Raw genomic sequence first — 15,465 nt, 5'->3', positions numbered from 1 at the left:
TATATCTAAATTTCGATTTGAGGGTCACAGCAAGAAGGTTCTTCTTTTCACGTTTAAGATTTTGGACAAATTCTGCTTCACATGAATACAAAAACAAGTGTGTTAATAACGAGGCACAATTGGATTTTTGGAAGACCTGACTACATCATGTAACAAAATATATCTAAAGCTTTTCATAAATACAGTTGACTCCAACTTTACAATAACCATATTACGTCTCTTGTGTATATTTTACAAAGAAATAGCTAAAGAACATTCCTTTAGGAAGATATCACCTTGTCCAAAAATTATCAACTTTAATTTATTCAAGTTTCTTTCATTCTTTAATCAAATTACATATATAATATGCGCTATTTTGTGAACGACTATTGAAACATTCAGAAAGATTACCGTTTCCTGCAGATACTTTGTTCTTTAAAAAAGATATAATGATAAAAATCACTAAGACACTGATAGCTCACAGTCTACTTGTTATTTTCCTGGATTGTCGATGCAGTAGAACAAAGCATCTATACGAGTCGGGCAGTACAATCAAAGCGGCGATAAAACACAAGAAAGCTATTCCAACAGAGCCTACAAACACCATCTCTGGTCTGGTGTCGTAAACAGAAATTTTACTTCTTAAATAGCTGGAGGTAATGTTTCTTGGTAGGGTCAAATTCTGAATAATACTGATTATTTTTGCTTCCAAATCAGTAGTTGTTAGTGTAGAGTTCTTGGTTCCTAAACACACACATGGACAGGTATCTTTTGTTGTGATATACGCTGTTGAGGAAGTGGACGCCGTTGAATGAGGTGGGGGTAATGGTGGGGTTGCCGCTGACGTGGTGGTTGTAAGAAGAGGCGTTGAAAGCTTACGTGTAGTATGGACTTTCGTTGTAGTTTTTACTTTGAAATAAAAATGTACATTTTTTTTCAGATTTCTATAACAATGGATATTTTATTTTCAGGACAATCAAATCTCTAATTACCTTCACATCCAACGACTTCAAAGCGTAAACTGCAATATTTGTTGCAACTGGTAGGGTATAGTCGTAGAAAGCGTGCTTCAAACATTTTGTGGCAGCTTATTTGTAACCACTGTCGTTGGGTCAGTATTAGCATTATATGCCTTCAAAATGAAAACAATCGTTTCAATATAAAGTAACATATTGTAGTTTCCTTCGTTTTACAAAGTACTTCGTATTCATTTCACAGTTTTGGTTTATGTCTTATTCTTCAATTCCCAATTACACATGTAATAATTTTGAAAAATTCTAGAGTTTTTTTTTCAAATGTATACAAAAATGAACTGTCAAAAAATTAAATTGTACTGTAAATTTATTCAAAAATTGAAATAAAATGTCGACTACATGTTATGAAAAACACATAAAAATTACGTCATTTCCATGTCTGCTTTATGTTACTATAGACTTTCAATGTTTATTTCTCTATCAAAGGCAAACTTAAATCTAAATCAAAATGTGATCTCCAAAAGGCCTCCAGATCATTACTCCATAAAGAATTGTTGGAAATCTACTTCGAAGAGAACATTGGTGTACTTAGTTTGATGTCAGTCAACAGTTTTGTCAGTTACAGAAGCGGTCATTAATTTCCTTTGACCATTTCGACCTTAACGATTGATTTATAAATCTGTATTGTGCAAGCAAACTCAATGAATTGTGCCCCCCTTTCAGTGTATCAGTGTTTGGGATGCAATTATTTATTGCTAATTTCAAGTTAAATATACCCAATGGGATTCGGTAACCAGTAAATCCTATTTTAGTCTTTTCCGTAGTAATGCACATGTCAAATATAAATGCCCTAATCTTCTCTCTTTTAAAACTTATCAGCAATATTAAAATATTTAAAAATTACCTCAAATATCTAGGTCATGGATGTAAAAATCATATATTTTAAAACTTTTATCTCTTCATAAAATTGTATATATTTTTTATAAACCTTGTAAGTATTTATCGCATCAGTGACATTTTTTGATAGCCATTCATCCTCTTCCTAACTGGAAATTTGCTTTTCAGCAATATTGCCATTTCAGTGTTATAGAAAAGACGTGGATTTTAACGTACGTTTGATATGGTTTTCCATGCTGATGTAGTGTCACTGTATCTGACTACATATTTCTTCACCCATTCCTCAAATGGCACATGACCCAAACCTTTTGTCTTTATCGCTTTTATCGCCACTTTTCTTCCAAAATCCACCTGGGTAACAGACATGAATTAGACCATCTTTAAGATAATGTTTGCTTGCCCGCTCCCGACACAGGGTAAATTTTTTGGGACGGTAAAAAGATGGGAAAATCTTTTTTTTCAAGAAAATGTCGACATATTTGTTGACTGACAGTCGGTCGGGAGAGGGCAACCAAACATTTTTTTAAAGATACCCTTATGAAAAAAATATCTAGTTCAAACTCTATTCTGTATTTCCTTAGTTATCTGTCCCTTTCAAAGGTTCAAATAATTCAAACGGTTCAATCTGTATTTGTATAATTATCCAATTAAACATTTCATACATATAAAATAAAATTTAAGACAAACTTCAGCAAATTTTGTCTTGTTAAAATACCATCCACTTGATATAACTCATTGCACTCATTTTTCATTATACAATTTCGATTTTTTTTCTTCATTATATACGAGGGCTGTTCAATAAATAATGTCCTGAACTGTATGATATACAATACAGATATCATATGACATTCAGCTTGTCTTTTTCTCATTATTGAATCTTTAATGAATTTATAACAATTTATGTGACCACTTTTCATCTCATAGTTTCATTGGGAGAAGCTGGAAAACAAGGGCTATTCGAGACACTGCATGTAAAACGAATGGTAAAGAATCAGTAAACTAGAGTGAAATTAAACACTTCATTCAGGCTACTGTAAAACTGTAAAGAAACCCAAAGAAATATTCACTGAAATATGTAACATTTACGGCAACCAATGTCTATTTTATATACAAATTTGCAGGCGGATTTAAATGATAAAAAAATTATATAATGGGCATCAAAAATGGGTACCGTTCTTGCCAACAAAAAAATTAAAGGAAAAATGTATTGTTTGCCGAATTTCAACGAATAATATTTGATGATGTAAGATTGACTTTAACAGACATAACAAATTTAATAGAATCCATTTCGGGAGTAGTTCACACTGTTTTAAAGAAACGTTTGACAGTAAAAAAACCTTAGTACTCAAAGGTCATCCTATGTTTTGAAAAATGAGTGAAAACGACAGCGTGTAAGAATATTTAAACAATTATTTTAAAAAATCAAAGATTGTTGTTATCCAAGTTTGTTTGAAATTCAAACAGATAAAGAAACTTGAATCTATTGCTTCAAACCCTCGAAACAAAATTTACAACAAGATATACTTGACAAAAACAGCAAAGGTCTGAAAAGAACAAAGAATTGCATGAGCAAAAAGCCAGATTTATATGGAATTTTCTTAAATATTAGTGTCCTTGTTGTTCAAATTCGTATTCGGGGAAGCACTTTAATTTCTGGAAGAGTCTAGAAAGCAATTTTTTTTAAAAAGATCGAAAGGTTAATGAGATGAAGGAACCAGAATCAGGAATCCACTGCATTAATTTCTTCATGACAACGTCCAAACCCGCACGCCCTGAAGAGTCAAGGAGTTTTGGGGATAAACATAATTATTATATACAGTGGACCTTCAGATATCCGGACGCCAGATATCCGGATGCTTCAGTATCCGGACGCTTTTTCATCAGAACAGAATTTTAAAATGCTTTTATGTTTTGTTTAACTGATGATTCAGGTATCTGGATGCTTCACATATCCAGACAAATTGACTAGGAACCAAAGCGTCCGGATAAATGAGGCTCCACTGTAGTCTATTTATATTCCCTATATAATCTATACAAGCGCAAACAGTTCATAACACTACATATTCACCGGATTTTAGGCCGTATTCACCGGAGGGTCAATGCGCGTGCAACGGCATTGTGACGTCACAATCAAACCATCGAACAACGTTGTAAACAGTTGTTGCAACGGCCGCAGCAAGCTACGTATCTGAGCAGGAAAACAATTATTCAAACCTATTTCAGGATTATGTTTTAACATCTGGACGTCTTAGACGTCTTAGAAAGGAAAACACGGAGGTTACAAACAGTAATCTGGATTTTTTTTATTTTCAACAATGAAAGATCGCAAATGAAAATGGTGTCGTCATACAGCCTTCTATGTCTTATCTATTCAAATCCCGACTATATAATAAAACAATTATGGACTCTTTTTGTGTTGAATATGGTTTGTTATTCACCAGAAAAATATCCATATTGACCTCGGCTTCGCCGCGGTCAATATGAATATTTTTGTGGTGAATAACAAACCATATTCAACACAAAAAGAGTCCATAATTGTATATCATTTTTTTTCACATTAACAATATTCACCAGATCTTTCGCCTTTTGACTTGTTTCATTTTCCAAACTTAAAAAAAAAACAGCTTTCAGGAGGAAGAAACGAGTCCAGGAAATCATAAGATCTGCCATTTTTCAGTATACAAAGGGTCATACCCAAAAATGTGTTTTAAAAAGAGTCAGGAATTGGAAAAAATGTTACAGACATGTGTTTTAATTAAAAGAGAATATTAAGTTAAATCATTAAGACTAAATCATTGAAAAGCGCCTTTTGCTTTTTTCCGAGCACCGAGAACATTATTTATTGAACAGCCCTCGTAATTTTATTTAAAATTCCATAAATTTTCATTTTGTAATGTATATTTTCCATTTGTATTCTATAGTTTATATTTATATCCTGTGATTTTACTTGTATTCTATAATTTTCCGTTTGTTAGTTCGTGTTGTTTTTTTAAACATAAATTTCTAGTTGTTGTTTACAGTTATCAATACAAATGGAAAATTCAATAATAATGACAAAAACATTAAATTACAAAAGGTATATCATAAATTAACCCCCCCTCCCCCCCCCCCCCCAAAAAAAAAAAAAAATATATATATATATATATATATATATATATATATATATATATATATATATATATATATATATATATATATATATATATATATATATATATATATATATATATATTTTTTTTTTTTTCAAAACGTAGAAAAACAAATGGAAAATTATGAAATACAAATAAAATTTTTGATAATGAATTTGTAAAATACCTGTCTCTAATAAAAAGAGATGGTTTATGGTGTACCAATGTATATACTCCTCATGTTCCAGAAAAAATCTACCTGTATCCATGGATTTGATTCCTTTTCGTTTGGACTCCAACCAAACGTGTGGGAGAGCCTGGCGTACTGGGGCAGGTAATCCTTGTCAAAGATACTGGAAACCGTCAGTTTGTCGTCCGTCACCGTCTCTACTAAATGATTGTTGCATGCATAGGCTATATTAAAAATAGTACGACAGTTGGTTATAATTAACTCAAAGTTCAATAAAATACCTAGAAGAAAAAAAGTTCAATCATTTCATATTTCTGTGATTTTTAATTTCAAGATTTGTATTACGTGACACGATTTTAACTACAACAGCAGGAACAAAATTATCAAAATTTAATTGAAACAAAGTAAAATATGTGTATTAAATATCTTGAGCGACTAAGCGAGTGACTATTGAGCAAAATTTAATAAAAAGTAAATTGGTTGAGGAAAAAAAAGTCAAGAGGTTTTGAAAATCATCTCTTCTTGTAAACTTTATTCAGGGATTCATAAAATTTCAGAAATAGTATGATGAGCAAGGGTAACTTTTCCGAATTATGGAATTCAAAACTTAAGGGTCAGGAGGTCTAGCTGGTGGGTAGGGCTCTCTAGATAATGTAGGAAATTTGGCTTTTTCTACACTTCAGTAGTCGTTCTGTAACTTTTATGCTTATATGTTAAATTATTATACCTCTATTGATAATACTCGAATTTGATTGGCTGGTAAGAAAACTTTAAAATACAACAATGACTCCAAATGGTACTGTTTACAACAATAATGACCTAGGAATTATTGCACGTGGGATATACAGACCCGGTCATTATTATTAATGACCGCTAAATAATGACCTCTTAATCAAAAATTCCCTTTTGACTGAATTAAATGCATAAAATAATAATTATTCGAGAAAACAACATGTTTTTAAAATTGTGCAAGGTCTCTTTTGCATAACCATACAGAAAACGGCAAAATTTTATCGTTAACTTAAACGGTTTACTCATTTCAAAATATCGTTTCAATTCAGTTCTGGAATGTAGATGCGGCTCTGTAAAGAGTTGAACTCTGTGTTAGATTTTGACTGGGTATAGGAAAAGTAATCGTTGGTTATAATGTATGTCGCTATCCACCAAATATAATTTTAATCAGTAAATCATGATGCAAAAATTTACACGACTTGCAGACGTCAATGTAAACAACTTCACTATACGGAGAGTAGCGAATCCCGATCCCGATCAAAGAAAGAATTGGTAACGGTCAGAGATTCATACTTTTCAATATACATCGGTATAATACAACAATTCATTACCCCTTTTGAGTTCAACATGGTGAAGTAAGGACCGAAACCTGGCCCACGAGGTGACCTGACCTGACCGAGGCCGCGTACCGGCCGAGGTCAGGGCAGGTCATCGAGTGGGCCAGGTCTCTGATCCTTATTTCACCATGTTGAACTCAAAAGGGGTAATTAATTGTATAATAATGATGATAACGAACAGCTAATGATCGATCTAAAATATTTTATAAACGATATAAATTTGTGAAGAGGGCATAAAACAGGGCTCCCTGAAAATTCCAGAGGTGGGGATCAGGTGCCTAGGAGAAGAACACAGCCCCTGTTGACGGGGCGCACTTCCTGTACTCAAATTCTGTATAAAATAAAAGACTTATGATTAGCATGAAACAGCTCAGTCAAAATACGGCCCAATGATAGATTATACACTGTACTTGCTAACGTCAAATTATAGATAAATTAAAGTTAAACTGATTGATTGTATGTTGTTTAACGTCCCTCTTGAGAACTTTTCACTCATATGGAGACGCTACAACTTAATGATAAAGCAGTTTAATTTAATAAAAGTTTTATAAATGAAATATACCACGATTGTCATTTTTTATTTTTTTAATACCTTCGATATCCGAGTCCTTATTTAAACACAATCTTTAAAATTTATATTTCTTAACAATTTTTAAAAAATAAAAATAACTCTTGCGTACGAGAATTGAAAATAGAATTGTATGCCTAGCAGAATACGAGTTCAGTCAAATACACGTAACTTGAGAGTTCATGGTATTAAATGATAAAAAAAGAATAATAAGTATGATTTTTAGATATTGAACATACTCTATTGCACTATCATTTATGCAAACAGATTTATAGAATTTAAATGTGGACTTCATGTAATTATCTTACTTTTCTTTGGTACAATTAATCCTAGAAACACCCAGAAAACAGAACATAATGACGTGTTAAAATTCCAGATATTCATAATAAAGCCGTTTGTCATATCAATTTAATTCCATGACAATAAAGATAGTAAAATTATACACATTCTTTTAAATATAATAAAGAAATGAGTAAAAGTAAGTGATACCCAAACTTTGAATACAAGATAAAATATAAACAGAGTCGACGTATGGAAGGTTTCATCAGATATAGGTAAATAAATCACTTTGAATACAAATGGGATTTTGTTTGTTAGTGAGGAGATGATTTGTTTGGTGTATAAATTCAGTAAAATAATTTTAATGGAAGAATTTTAATTAAAATTTATAATTACTTAAGCTTAGTCAAATCAATGTTAAGGCGTTTGTAGAAACATAAAATGATCATTGAAGATGTTGAGTTGAATCAATATCCGTCTGTCTGTCTGTCACTCCTTCCCCTTTCTCTTTCCCTCTATGCCAGCGATGGTAGCTGAACTAGTGAAGAGGACAAAATAATTTTTGTTAGTAAGCAAGAGAATTTTGTTTCAATATATGCCTTCGGCATCGACTCAAACCCATGTGATATATGTATAATGTTAGCATGCAAGATAATAAATTGCACATCAACATACACATATGTCGCATCTTCTCATAATTAATTCGCATGTTAACATACCGGTACTTATTTGGTATGTTAACAAGACACATGTCAACACATATGCCTGTTGAATCTTCCTTGAATTAGATGTTAAAATAATTGCGTAACAAATTAGATTTTCTAAAGGGATTGGTAACTTGCATGTCAGTATAATTACTTTGCATGTAGGCATAATTATCTTAAACTTTCAAAAAAATGACACTAAAATGTAAGTTTAAACGTTTTCCTACTTTTCACATAATTATGTATTTTAACCAAACAAAACATATAATCATTTGTTCATAAACAGATATCATTTTTGGTACACCTATAAAAGCAAAGATTGGTTTGAAATGTTATATAGAAATAAAAACAACACGAAATACACTTGTCAAGTTCTTTCTTTTGTGGGTTTCCTTTAGATCAAATTTTATTACGATGTGTAACATACAAATAATGAAATAATTTAAGCAGGTCTGGTAATACAATTAAATTAGCCACAATGAACAAAATAGCTATCCCTACAGATCCCACATACAATGCTTGTGGTCTGTTATCTTGCGCAGAAATTTTACTTCTTCTGTAGATAGATGTTGTTTTCTTAGAAATTGTTAAATTCTGCACGATAACAGCTAATCTGGCGAGGAGTTCTGATTCCGTTAATGTGGTGTTATGTTTTTTGACACATGTACATGGACAAGGAGACACGATTGTATTTGAAGCTGTCGTTGTAGACATTAAATTTTGTGTCGATGTCATTGTAGACATTTGTTCCGATGTCGTTGTAGGAACTTGTGTCCAGGTGGTTGACCTCGTATCGGTCGATGTAGTTGTGGATATTTCAGTTGCTGTCTTCACGCCTGCTGTTGTTCTCATTGTGGTTGTTGACATCACCGCTGTGGACAATGACGTCACTGAATTCAAAGACATGACTTCTTGTGATAAGAATAATTGATCAGATAATACCGTTATTATAATAACTGAAAATCCATCAAAAACAAAAAACAAAAAACCCTCTCCATTCTATCTCAATTTAGTAAGCAATTGTGATAATTTGAGTTAATAATTTATAATCACCTTCACAGCCAAGGACATCAAAGCGAAGACTGCAGTAATCATGACAGTCCGTGGGATAGAGTCGTAGATAGCGAGCATTTACTTCAAATGGAAGGTCATTCCTCACTAAACTTGTAGAGTCACTATTTGCGTGGAATTCCTAAAAACAATGTCTATCAATTCATTATTTTTATTAGATAATAATGAATGGAAATCCCCATTCATAATAGGAAAATTACCTCTCTCTCTCTCTCAGAGTTATTAAATAAATATTTGAAATAACAAAAATGACTTAAAATCGTCTAGGAACTTTATGAAATCTTTGTATGATAACAGGGATATTTTTGACAACTTAACGATCTCTATGATAAACGTGATGACTTTAACTTTTCTATTGTCATCTTCCCATACTTTTGCAGCACCTTCATCAACTGCATACGGAGTTTGTATAGCTCAATTGATTCGATGCGCAAGTGTATGCTGTACGTTTGAACAATTTCTAAAACAAGGTATATTATTGACAATCAAATTGATTAAACAAGAATATCAGCAGTCTCGTTTAAAGTCATCATTTGGTAAGTTCTACGGTCGATACAATGACCTTGTCAGCAAATACAATTTATCATTGAGTCATACGCTGGCTGACGTTTTCATACTTATCGTTACTCTATTATTTTTGCACTGAATTGACGATGGATTTTTCCGTTATTTCTCGGTCATGACAAGGTCCACAGGAGCACACGGCGGTGGGGACCGGTCGGCAGGGGATGCACACTACTCCATGGCACCTGCTCCCACCTATGATATTTTGGATGCCCGTGCTTGTTCTGCTCCAATTTTGTATTGTTTAATGGACATTTGAGCTTGAATACTGTTCGTAATCTCCATAGATTTCATTTCAAGAACACCCAATACATATTGATAGTGATATTGATATGGAAACATCCTCCGGTAGTTGAAATTAGACGTTGAAAAAGCATGTTCCATATGGGTAGAAAAGGGACAGGTTAAATGATTAAAACTTAGCATTAAAATAAATGGGAAAAATTCATCTTATGAAGAACAGGTTGCAATAGTGAATGAAGAGTAGGTTGATTATTGGGCATCTTCTAACTTATGAGAACGTAGTTTTAAAGTAAGATTGCTATACATTTTAAGAGTAGCTTTAAAAGACCTTGAACACTTGTTTTTGAATGGAAAAAGCAAACGTTTTGTAATGTTTACTGGTATATCATGACAGTATGACATTAAAATTTTAACTTTTATTTTTACAGATCACTAATTAGTTTTCAAAGGTGAAATATTGGATTCAATCAAGTATCATAAAAAAAATCAATACATACCTTTGTTTAAACAGCTGTTACGAGTTAAAGGAAATTGAAAAAAATTAATTATTTTATTCAAATAGCTTGTCAAGAAGTGATCCGTTGTTTTAGTTTATTGTAAATACGTATAAGTTTGAATTTTATTGTAATGCCACATTGATTCAACGAAATTCGGTGGGTAGGCGTTAGAAGTATTCGGTTAAGACTCTGTATGGGTTTTTAAAAAATGCAAATCTGATACACTGCGTCAGATTGTCCCTTTGTTTTATTAAACATATGGAGATAACGAACAGTATTCAAGATCAAAAGTCCAATAACAATACTGAGCAAAGAATTAGTATTAAAATTATTATTATGGAATTAGTATTAAAATTATTATTAAAAGCGTCAGTCTGCATTTGACTCAATGATGAATGTATTAAGTGACAAGGACATTGTATCGACCATAGAACTTAGGAAATGATGACTTTAAACTACTGTACTTGCATTCTTGTTTGATCAACTTGTTTGTCAGGACTTAAACTCCTTTAAGATACTATTCATACGTAGAGCATGATCTTGTGTATCGAATCAACTGAGGGATGCAAACTCCGTATGCAGATGATGAAGGTATATTGCTGCATAAGTAAGGGAAGTTGACGATTGAAAAGTTAAAGTCATCAAGTTATCATAGAGCTTGGTTGTCAAATTACCATTCACGTATTTTTTAAGTAAATTTTTAAAGTTAATATCCAAATATGAAACATGTGTGTCAGATTCTGTGGTATGTTTTATTTCAAGCTCATCGGGATATATCATATCGACTTTTCCTCAAATTCAATTTTTCTGAAACTTTGATATTTTGTTCTTGGATGCAAAATCTCTCTTTATATATGATATGAAAGAAATTCAACCGCACAATTTTTGCCCACATAGTCTGAAATATGGCCTATCAGACCCCTGTAAGAAGATTGTGAAATCAGACATTCGACTTGAGAATGAGCCTTATTTTAGAATTTTCTATTGATCTATTGCAAATTTGTGTAATACTTTTAATAAAGATAACCTTTTTGTTACTTTAAATCAGTAAGTCGCATTGATACTGAAAAATTTGGGTAAAATGTTAAATAAAATAGAACATACACTGTGTCAGAAACTGAAAATTTACATGTAAATATCCGACAGTTTAAGTTTTCTTAAGAGAAAATGTATAATTCAATTTTTACAAAAAATCAACAGAATGATTCAAATGGGTCCTAGAATAAAATGTGTAAAAATAAAGAAAATTGAACCGGTGGTTTAAGATAATTTGGTAATTAAAAAAAATTCAATGGCAAAAAAACTAAAAGATTCAGAAGATGACGTCACAATATTTGACCTTTGACCTCTTGATATGACCTTGACCTTTGTAGTACATAAAGAATGAAGACTCCTTATATATGTGTCCAAATATCACCCCTCTACTATTTATGGAACAAAAGTTGCACTGCATTTTATAACAGACTGTTACATACTTGTTTATTGCACTTAGGTAGCATAAACACATTCCAAAATGTAAGCTCCAAAGTGACCAATATATAGGATTCTCTGATTTTTCCACAAAATATAACGCAAATATGCCAAAACTTATTATTTTTCTTTCAGGGATCATTCATTGTTGCCGATAGAGTAATATTATTCTTTTTTCCTCCAGTACTTTTTAAGAAATGGATTAAGATAGAATCCACGGGTGTTTTGTCCTACCTTAATTGAACATTTTTGATAAGCAAGTGTGCCTTTTCAAAAATTGTGCAATGTGTAGACCTAGGGTCAGGGGTTCATGTGTGGTAAGGGAACTCCTGATTATTGCTGAATATTACTGATTAGTTGACATTCATTTTTGTTCCCCTACCCTGCTTATGGGTATTAAGTAAACAAACTAAGCAATTGCTAAGTATATAGTTATGATAATCAATGGTGCCTCTTTCAAAATTGTGAATGCCATAGCATCTGGCTTAAAACATGAACCAAATTCAATCATTTGAAAGTTGTTGCATTATGCTCAGGTGACCTATAAGGCCCATGGGCCTCTTGTTTTTATGCCCGCTCAGTAAAACATTAGAAATGTTCGACCTTTTTTCGTATATATTTTCATATGAACAAGGGTAAAACATAGCTATAATTAAAACAGACCTAGCCTGGTCTTTTTCAAAAGACATATTTTTCTTACACATGTATTTGTTTAAAGAATAGTTTTTAAATCATCTGTCACACAAGTTTTAGCAACAAATCTCAAAAAGATGCTCTTATATTTTCCATTTTTTAAAAATTAATTTAAGAGCATAATTGTATGAATATGACTTTAAATTTATTTTATATCTTTATATATGTTTTAAATGGTAAATTATTTAAAAGATTTATGAGATAATAAATATGTAGCATGTAAAATACAGAATACAAAAAATTCTGAATGCGGAAAATTTTTTGTTTCACAACTTATGGTAAGTCACTCGTCAGCTTTTTAGAAAAGTTCACGCAGAAGCTTTTACTTCAAAACTACTTATCAAAATTCAATTTTTATAACATATTTAAATTCAACAATGTAAATTTTTTAACATTCAGTGAAAAAACTGCTCAAAATTCTACAAAGAAGCAAGATTTATGACGGACTATTTCTTTTGGTGGAAGGATATTTAGCAGATAATTCTGCAAATCTGCACATTTATAAAATTTAATGTAATGGAAATTTAGCCTCACATAATTTTACTCGGAGAATATTTTCCGCTTTGATATTGCTAAAAATATTTAATATAGGTCTTAATTTATATTTTTAGACCAAGTTTTACACCTTCCCTCAACAAACTTTTCCAAAAAATGAAAATATATTAAAGAAGTCAAGACCAAATCTACACCATTTTTTGCCTGGAAATCACATATTTTATCTAATATTACAAAATTAACATCACTGACACCATTTTTTTCTTTCATTATTTTAAACTACTCGATACTTGTGACTGATCAGCACTTAAGTCGTAAAAAGTTTGATATAAGAAAATTTTTTATTGCCTATTAAGTTTTTTAATACCCCAAATATGTTATTTTTTAGTGCAAAAAGGTCACACAATAATTTACGCGCAATAATTTGCAAGATTTGTTTAATGGTAAATATTATTCAAACTATTTTACGTAAAATAAGATTATATTTATTGCCATGCTTACATCTGATCAAATATAATAAGGGTTAAAGTAATTAACCAAAGAGATGAAATTTAAGTGCAAAAAGGGCAACTTAAATGTACCGTAGATCAGTAGGATGCACACTGACCCCCTATTTTCTTTGCGATTTTGAGTTACACTGAATACTTATCCAAAATATACTTCTCAAAAAATCCTTGATTTAACAAATTTCAGGAGTGACTTACCTTAAAATAGAAAATAACCTGGAGTTTCAAAATTCACACTTCGGCAAGTTTTAGATTAAGAAGACAGAATTTTGCACTTTATTTTTGAAAATTTTAATTAACTGGTATTTGAAGTATTAAGTCGCATGAGTAATGCATCTGACCCATGAATCTTGTCTTAGTCTCTAAGTATATAGTAAAATGTTGTAGGAGATGCAATACAATTTTGACTTTATTCCTAAATATGTTTGTTCTGCATATCAAGGTGAATAGAAATAGTTTGATCTATAACCCAAGATTATTAGTTACACAGTCAGTTAGTGACATAATGGAAATCCGTATTGGGCGAGGCGAAGCCGAGTCCCAATACGGATTTCCATTTCACACCCTGTATGAATCCGTATTAGGTCACTAACTGACTGTATTACGAATTTATCCCGCTGAAAACCTTTTTCAATATTAAAAAAAAAATGTTTGAGCATGTGCATATTATGAAAATATTAAGTTTTAATCCAATAACAATCAACATAAAATATCGATACGGTAACAAGAAATTTAACTAAACTACCTACATAAACCGTTTCTAAGCCGCCATTTTTATTTACAATAACAACGCTGCGAACGGAATCGCGTGCCCGATTTTCATTTACTCCTCGACGGAGACGTAATACGGAAAATTTCAGGGCGTCATGTGATCAGCTTTTATCCAATCAGCAATTTACAAATTGTCTGAAGCGGGATAAATTACAATTATTGTATTATAATTTTTTAAAATTTAATTATAATGTGGTTAATGAACTTCATACCAGAAGGTAATATGAAATTAAACATGAATGGTTAAATCTTAGCGTACATGTAGAGCGAGACAATGCATATTAGATATACCAGCCATTGTCAATTCGTGTTAATTTAAAAAGTAATCCTAAATTAAAACTGCAAACATAAAATTTGATTTTACAGAATCACTACATTTACGCATTAAAATTATTATTTTATTGCATACTGTAACTCTCATATTTGTAATGATATATGTAACATGGTTATATGCTTTGGTTAATGTAATTAGATTGTACTTTAAACTTGGAAAAAGAGGGTCCAATCTACTGCAAAATAAATGAAATCAACTGAAGCTGCTTACCATTTCGTAATAAAGTCATTCTTGTTATCATTTATTGATATATTTAAGCATCCCATGTCGACCGGTCACACCCCCTGAAGCTCATGCATTGTTTATCCTTATATATTTAGAATAATGCTTCTCTGCCCTTGCCCTATTCAGAGTAATAAATATTGGGGCAATAGGTATGTGGGAAAATATTTTTCCAGAAAAATTTAACATTTTTGATTACGGTATACTAGAAATAAAAAAAAATATCGCATCCTGAAGAAGGTTTTTAGTCGTGCCATTTTAATCTGTCGGTCGGGAGAGGGCAAACAAACAATTTTATAAGGATGGATTTTTAATACATTCTGGAAAATGGAACTTACATAATTAACAAAAAAGAAAGACAATAGAAAAATGTTGGAGATTTGAGGCAATTTTGAAAGAAATACTTTTCATCTTACTGCAGAGTTATTTGTCAATTACGTTGTATTAAAAGTCACATTTTATTTTTGTAAAAAACAAAAACAAAGCAAAACACACCTCCTCCCCCCCCCCCAAAAAAAAATTCAAACGCAA

General features: G+C 31.6%; 2 protein-coding genes across 2 annotated transcripts; both read right to left on the bottom strand.

Moving 5' to 3' along the window:
* Window positions 1-457: 457 nt before the first annotated feature.
* On the bottom strand, window positions 458-8,073 carry LOC134265981 (uncharacterized). Its single transcript, XM_062748177.1, has 5 exons — window positions 8,040-8,073; window positions 5,238-5,392; window positions 2,067-2,201; window positions 972-1,080; window positions 458-888 (listed from the first exon to the last, which is right to left on the bottom strand). Exons 1-5 carry the CDS (start codon window positions 8,071-8,073, stop codon window positions 458-460), a joined length of 864 nt encoding a protein of 287 aa, XP_062604161.1.
* A 394-nt stretch (window positions 8,074-8,467) lies between these two features.
* Window positions 8,468-9,260, bottom strand: LOC134265980 (uncharacterized; the record flags this gene model as incomplete). The annotated part of the gene is made up of 2 exons (XM_062748176.1): window positions 8,468-8,958; window positions 9,122-9,260. Coding segments are annotated over 2 exons (630 nt in total), but the record flags the coding sequence as incomplete, so codon positions are not given.
* Between the last annotated feature and the right edge of the window lie 6,205 nt (window positions 9,261-15,465).

Source organism: Saccostrea cucullata, unplaced genomic scaffold (genome assembly GCF_032062105.1).
Source record: "Saccostrea cucullata isolate Sc308-1 unplaced genomic scaffold, CSIRO_AGI_Scuc_v1 ctg10089, whole genome shotgun sequence".
Classification (NCBI taxonomy): domain Eukaryota; kingdom Metazoa; phylum Mollusca; class Bivalvia; order Ostreida; family Ostreidae; genus Saccostrea; species Saccostrea cuccullata.
Note: the sequence above shows the minus strand (reverse complement) of the source record. Positions and strands in the feature narration are given on the sequence as shown.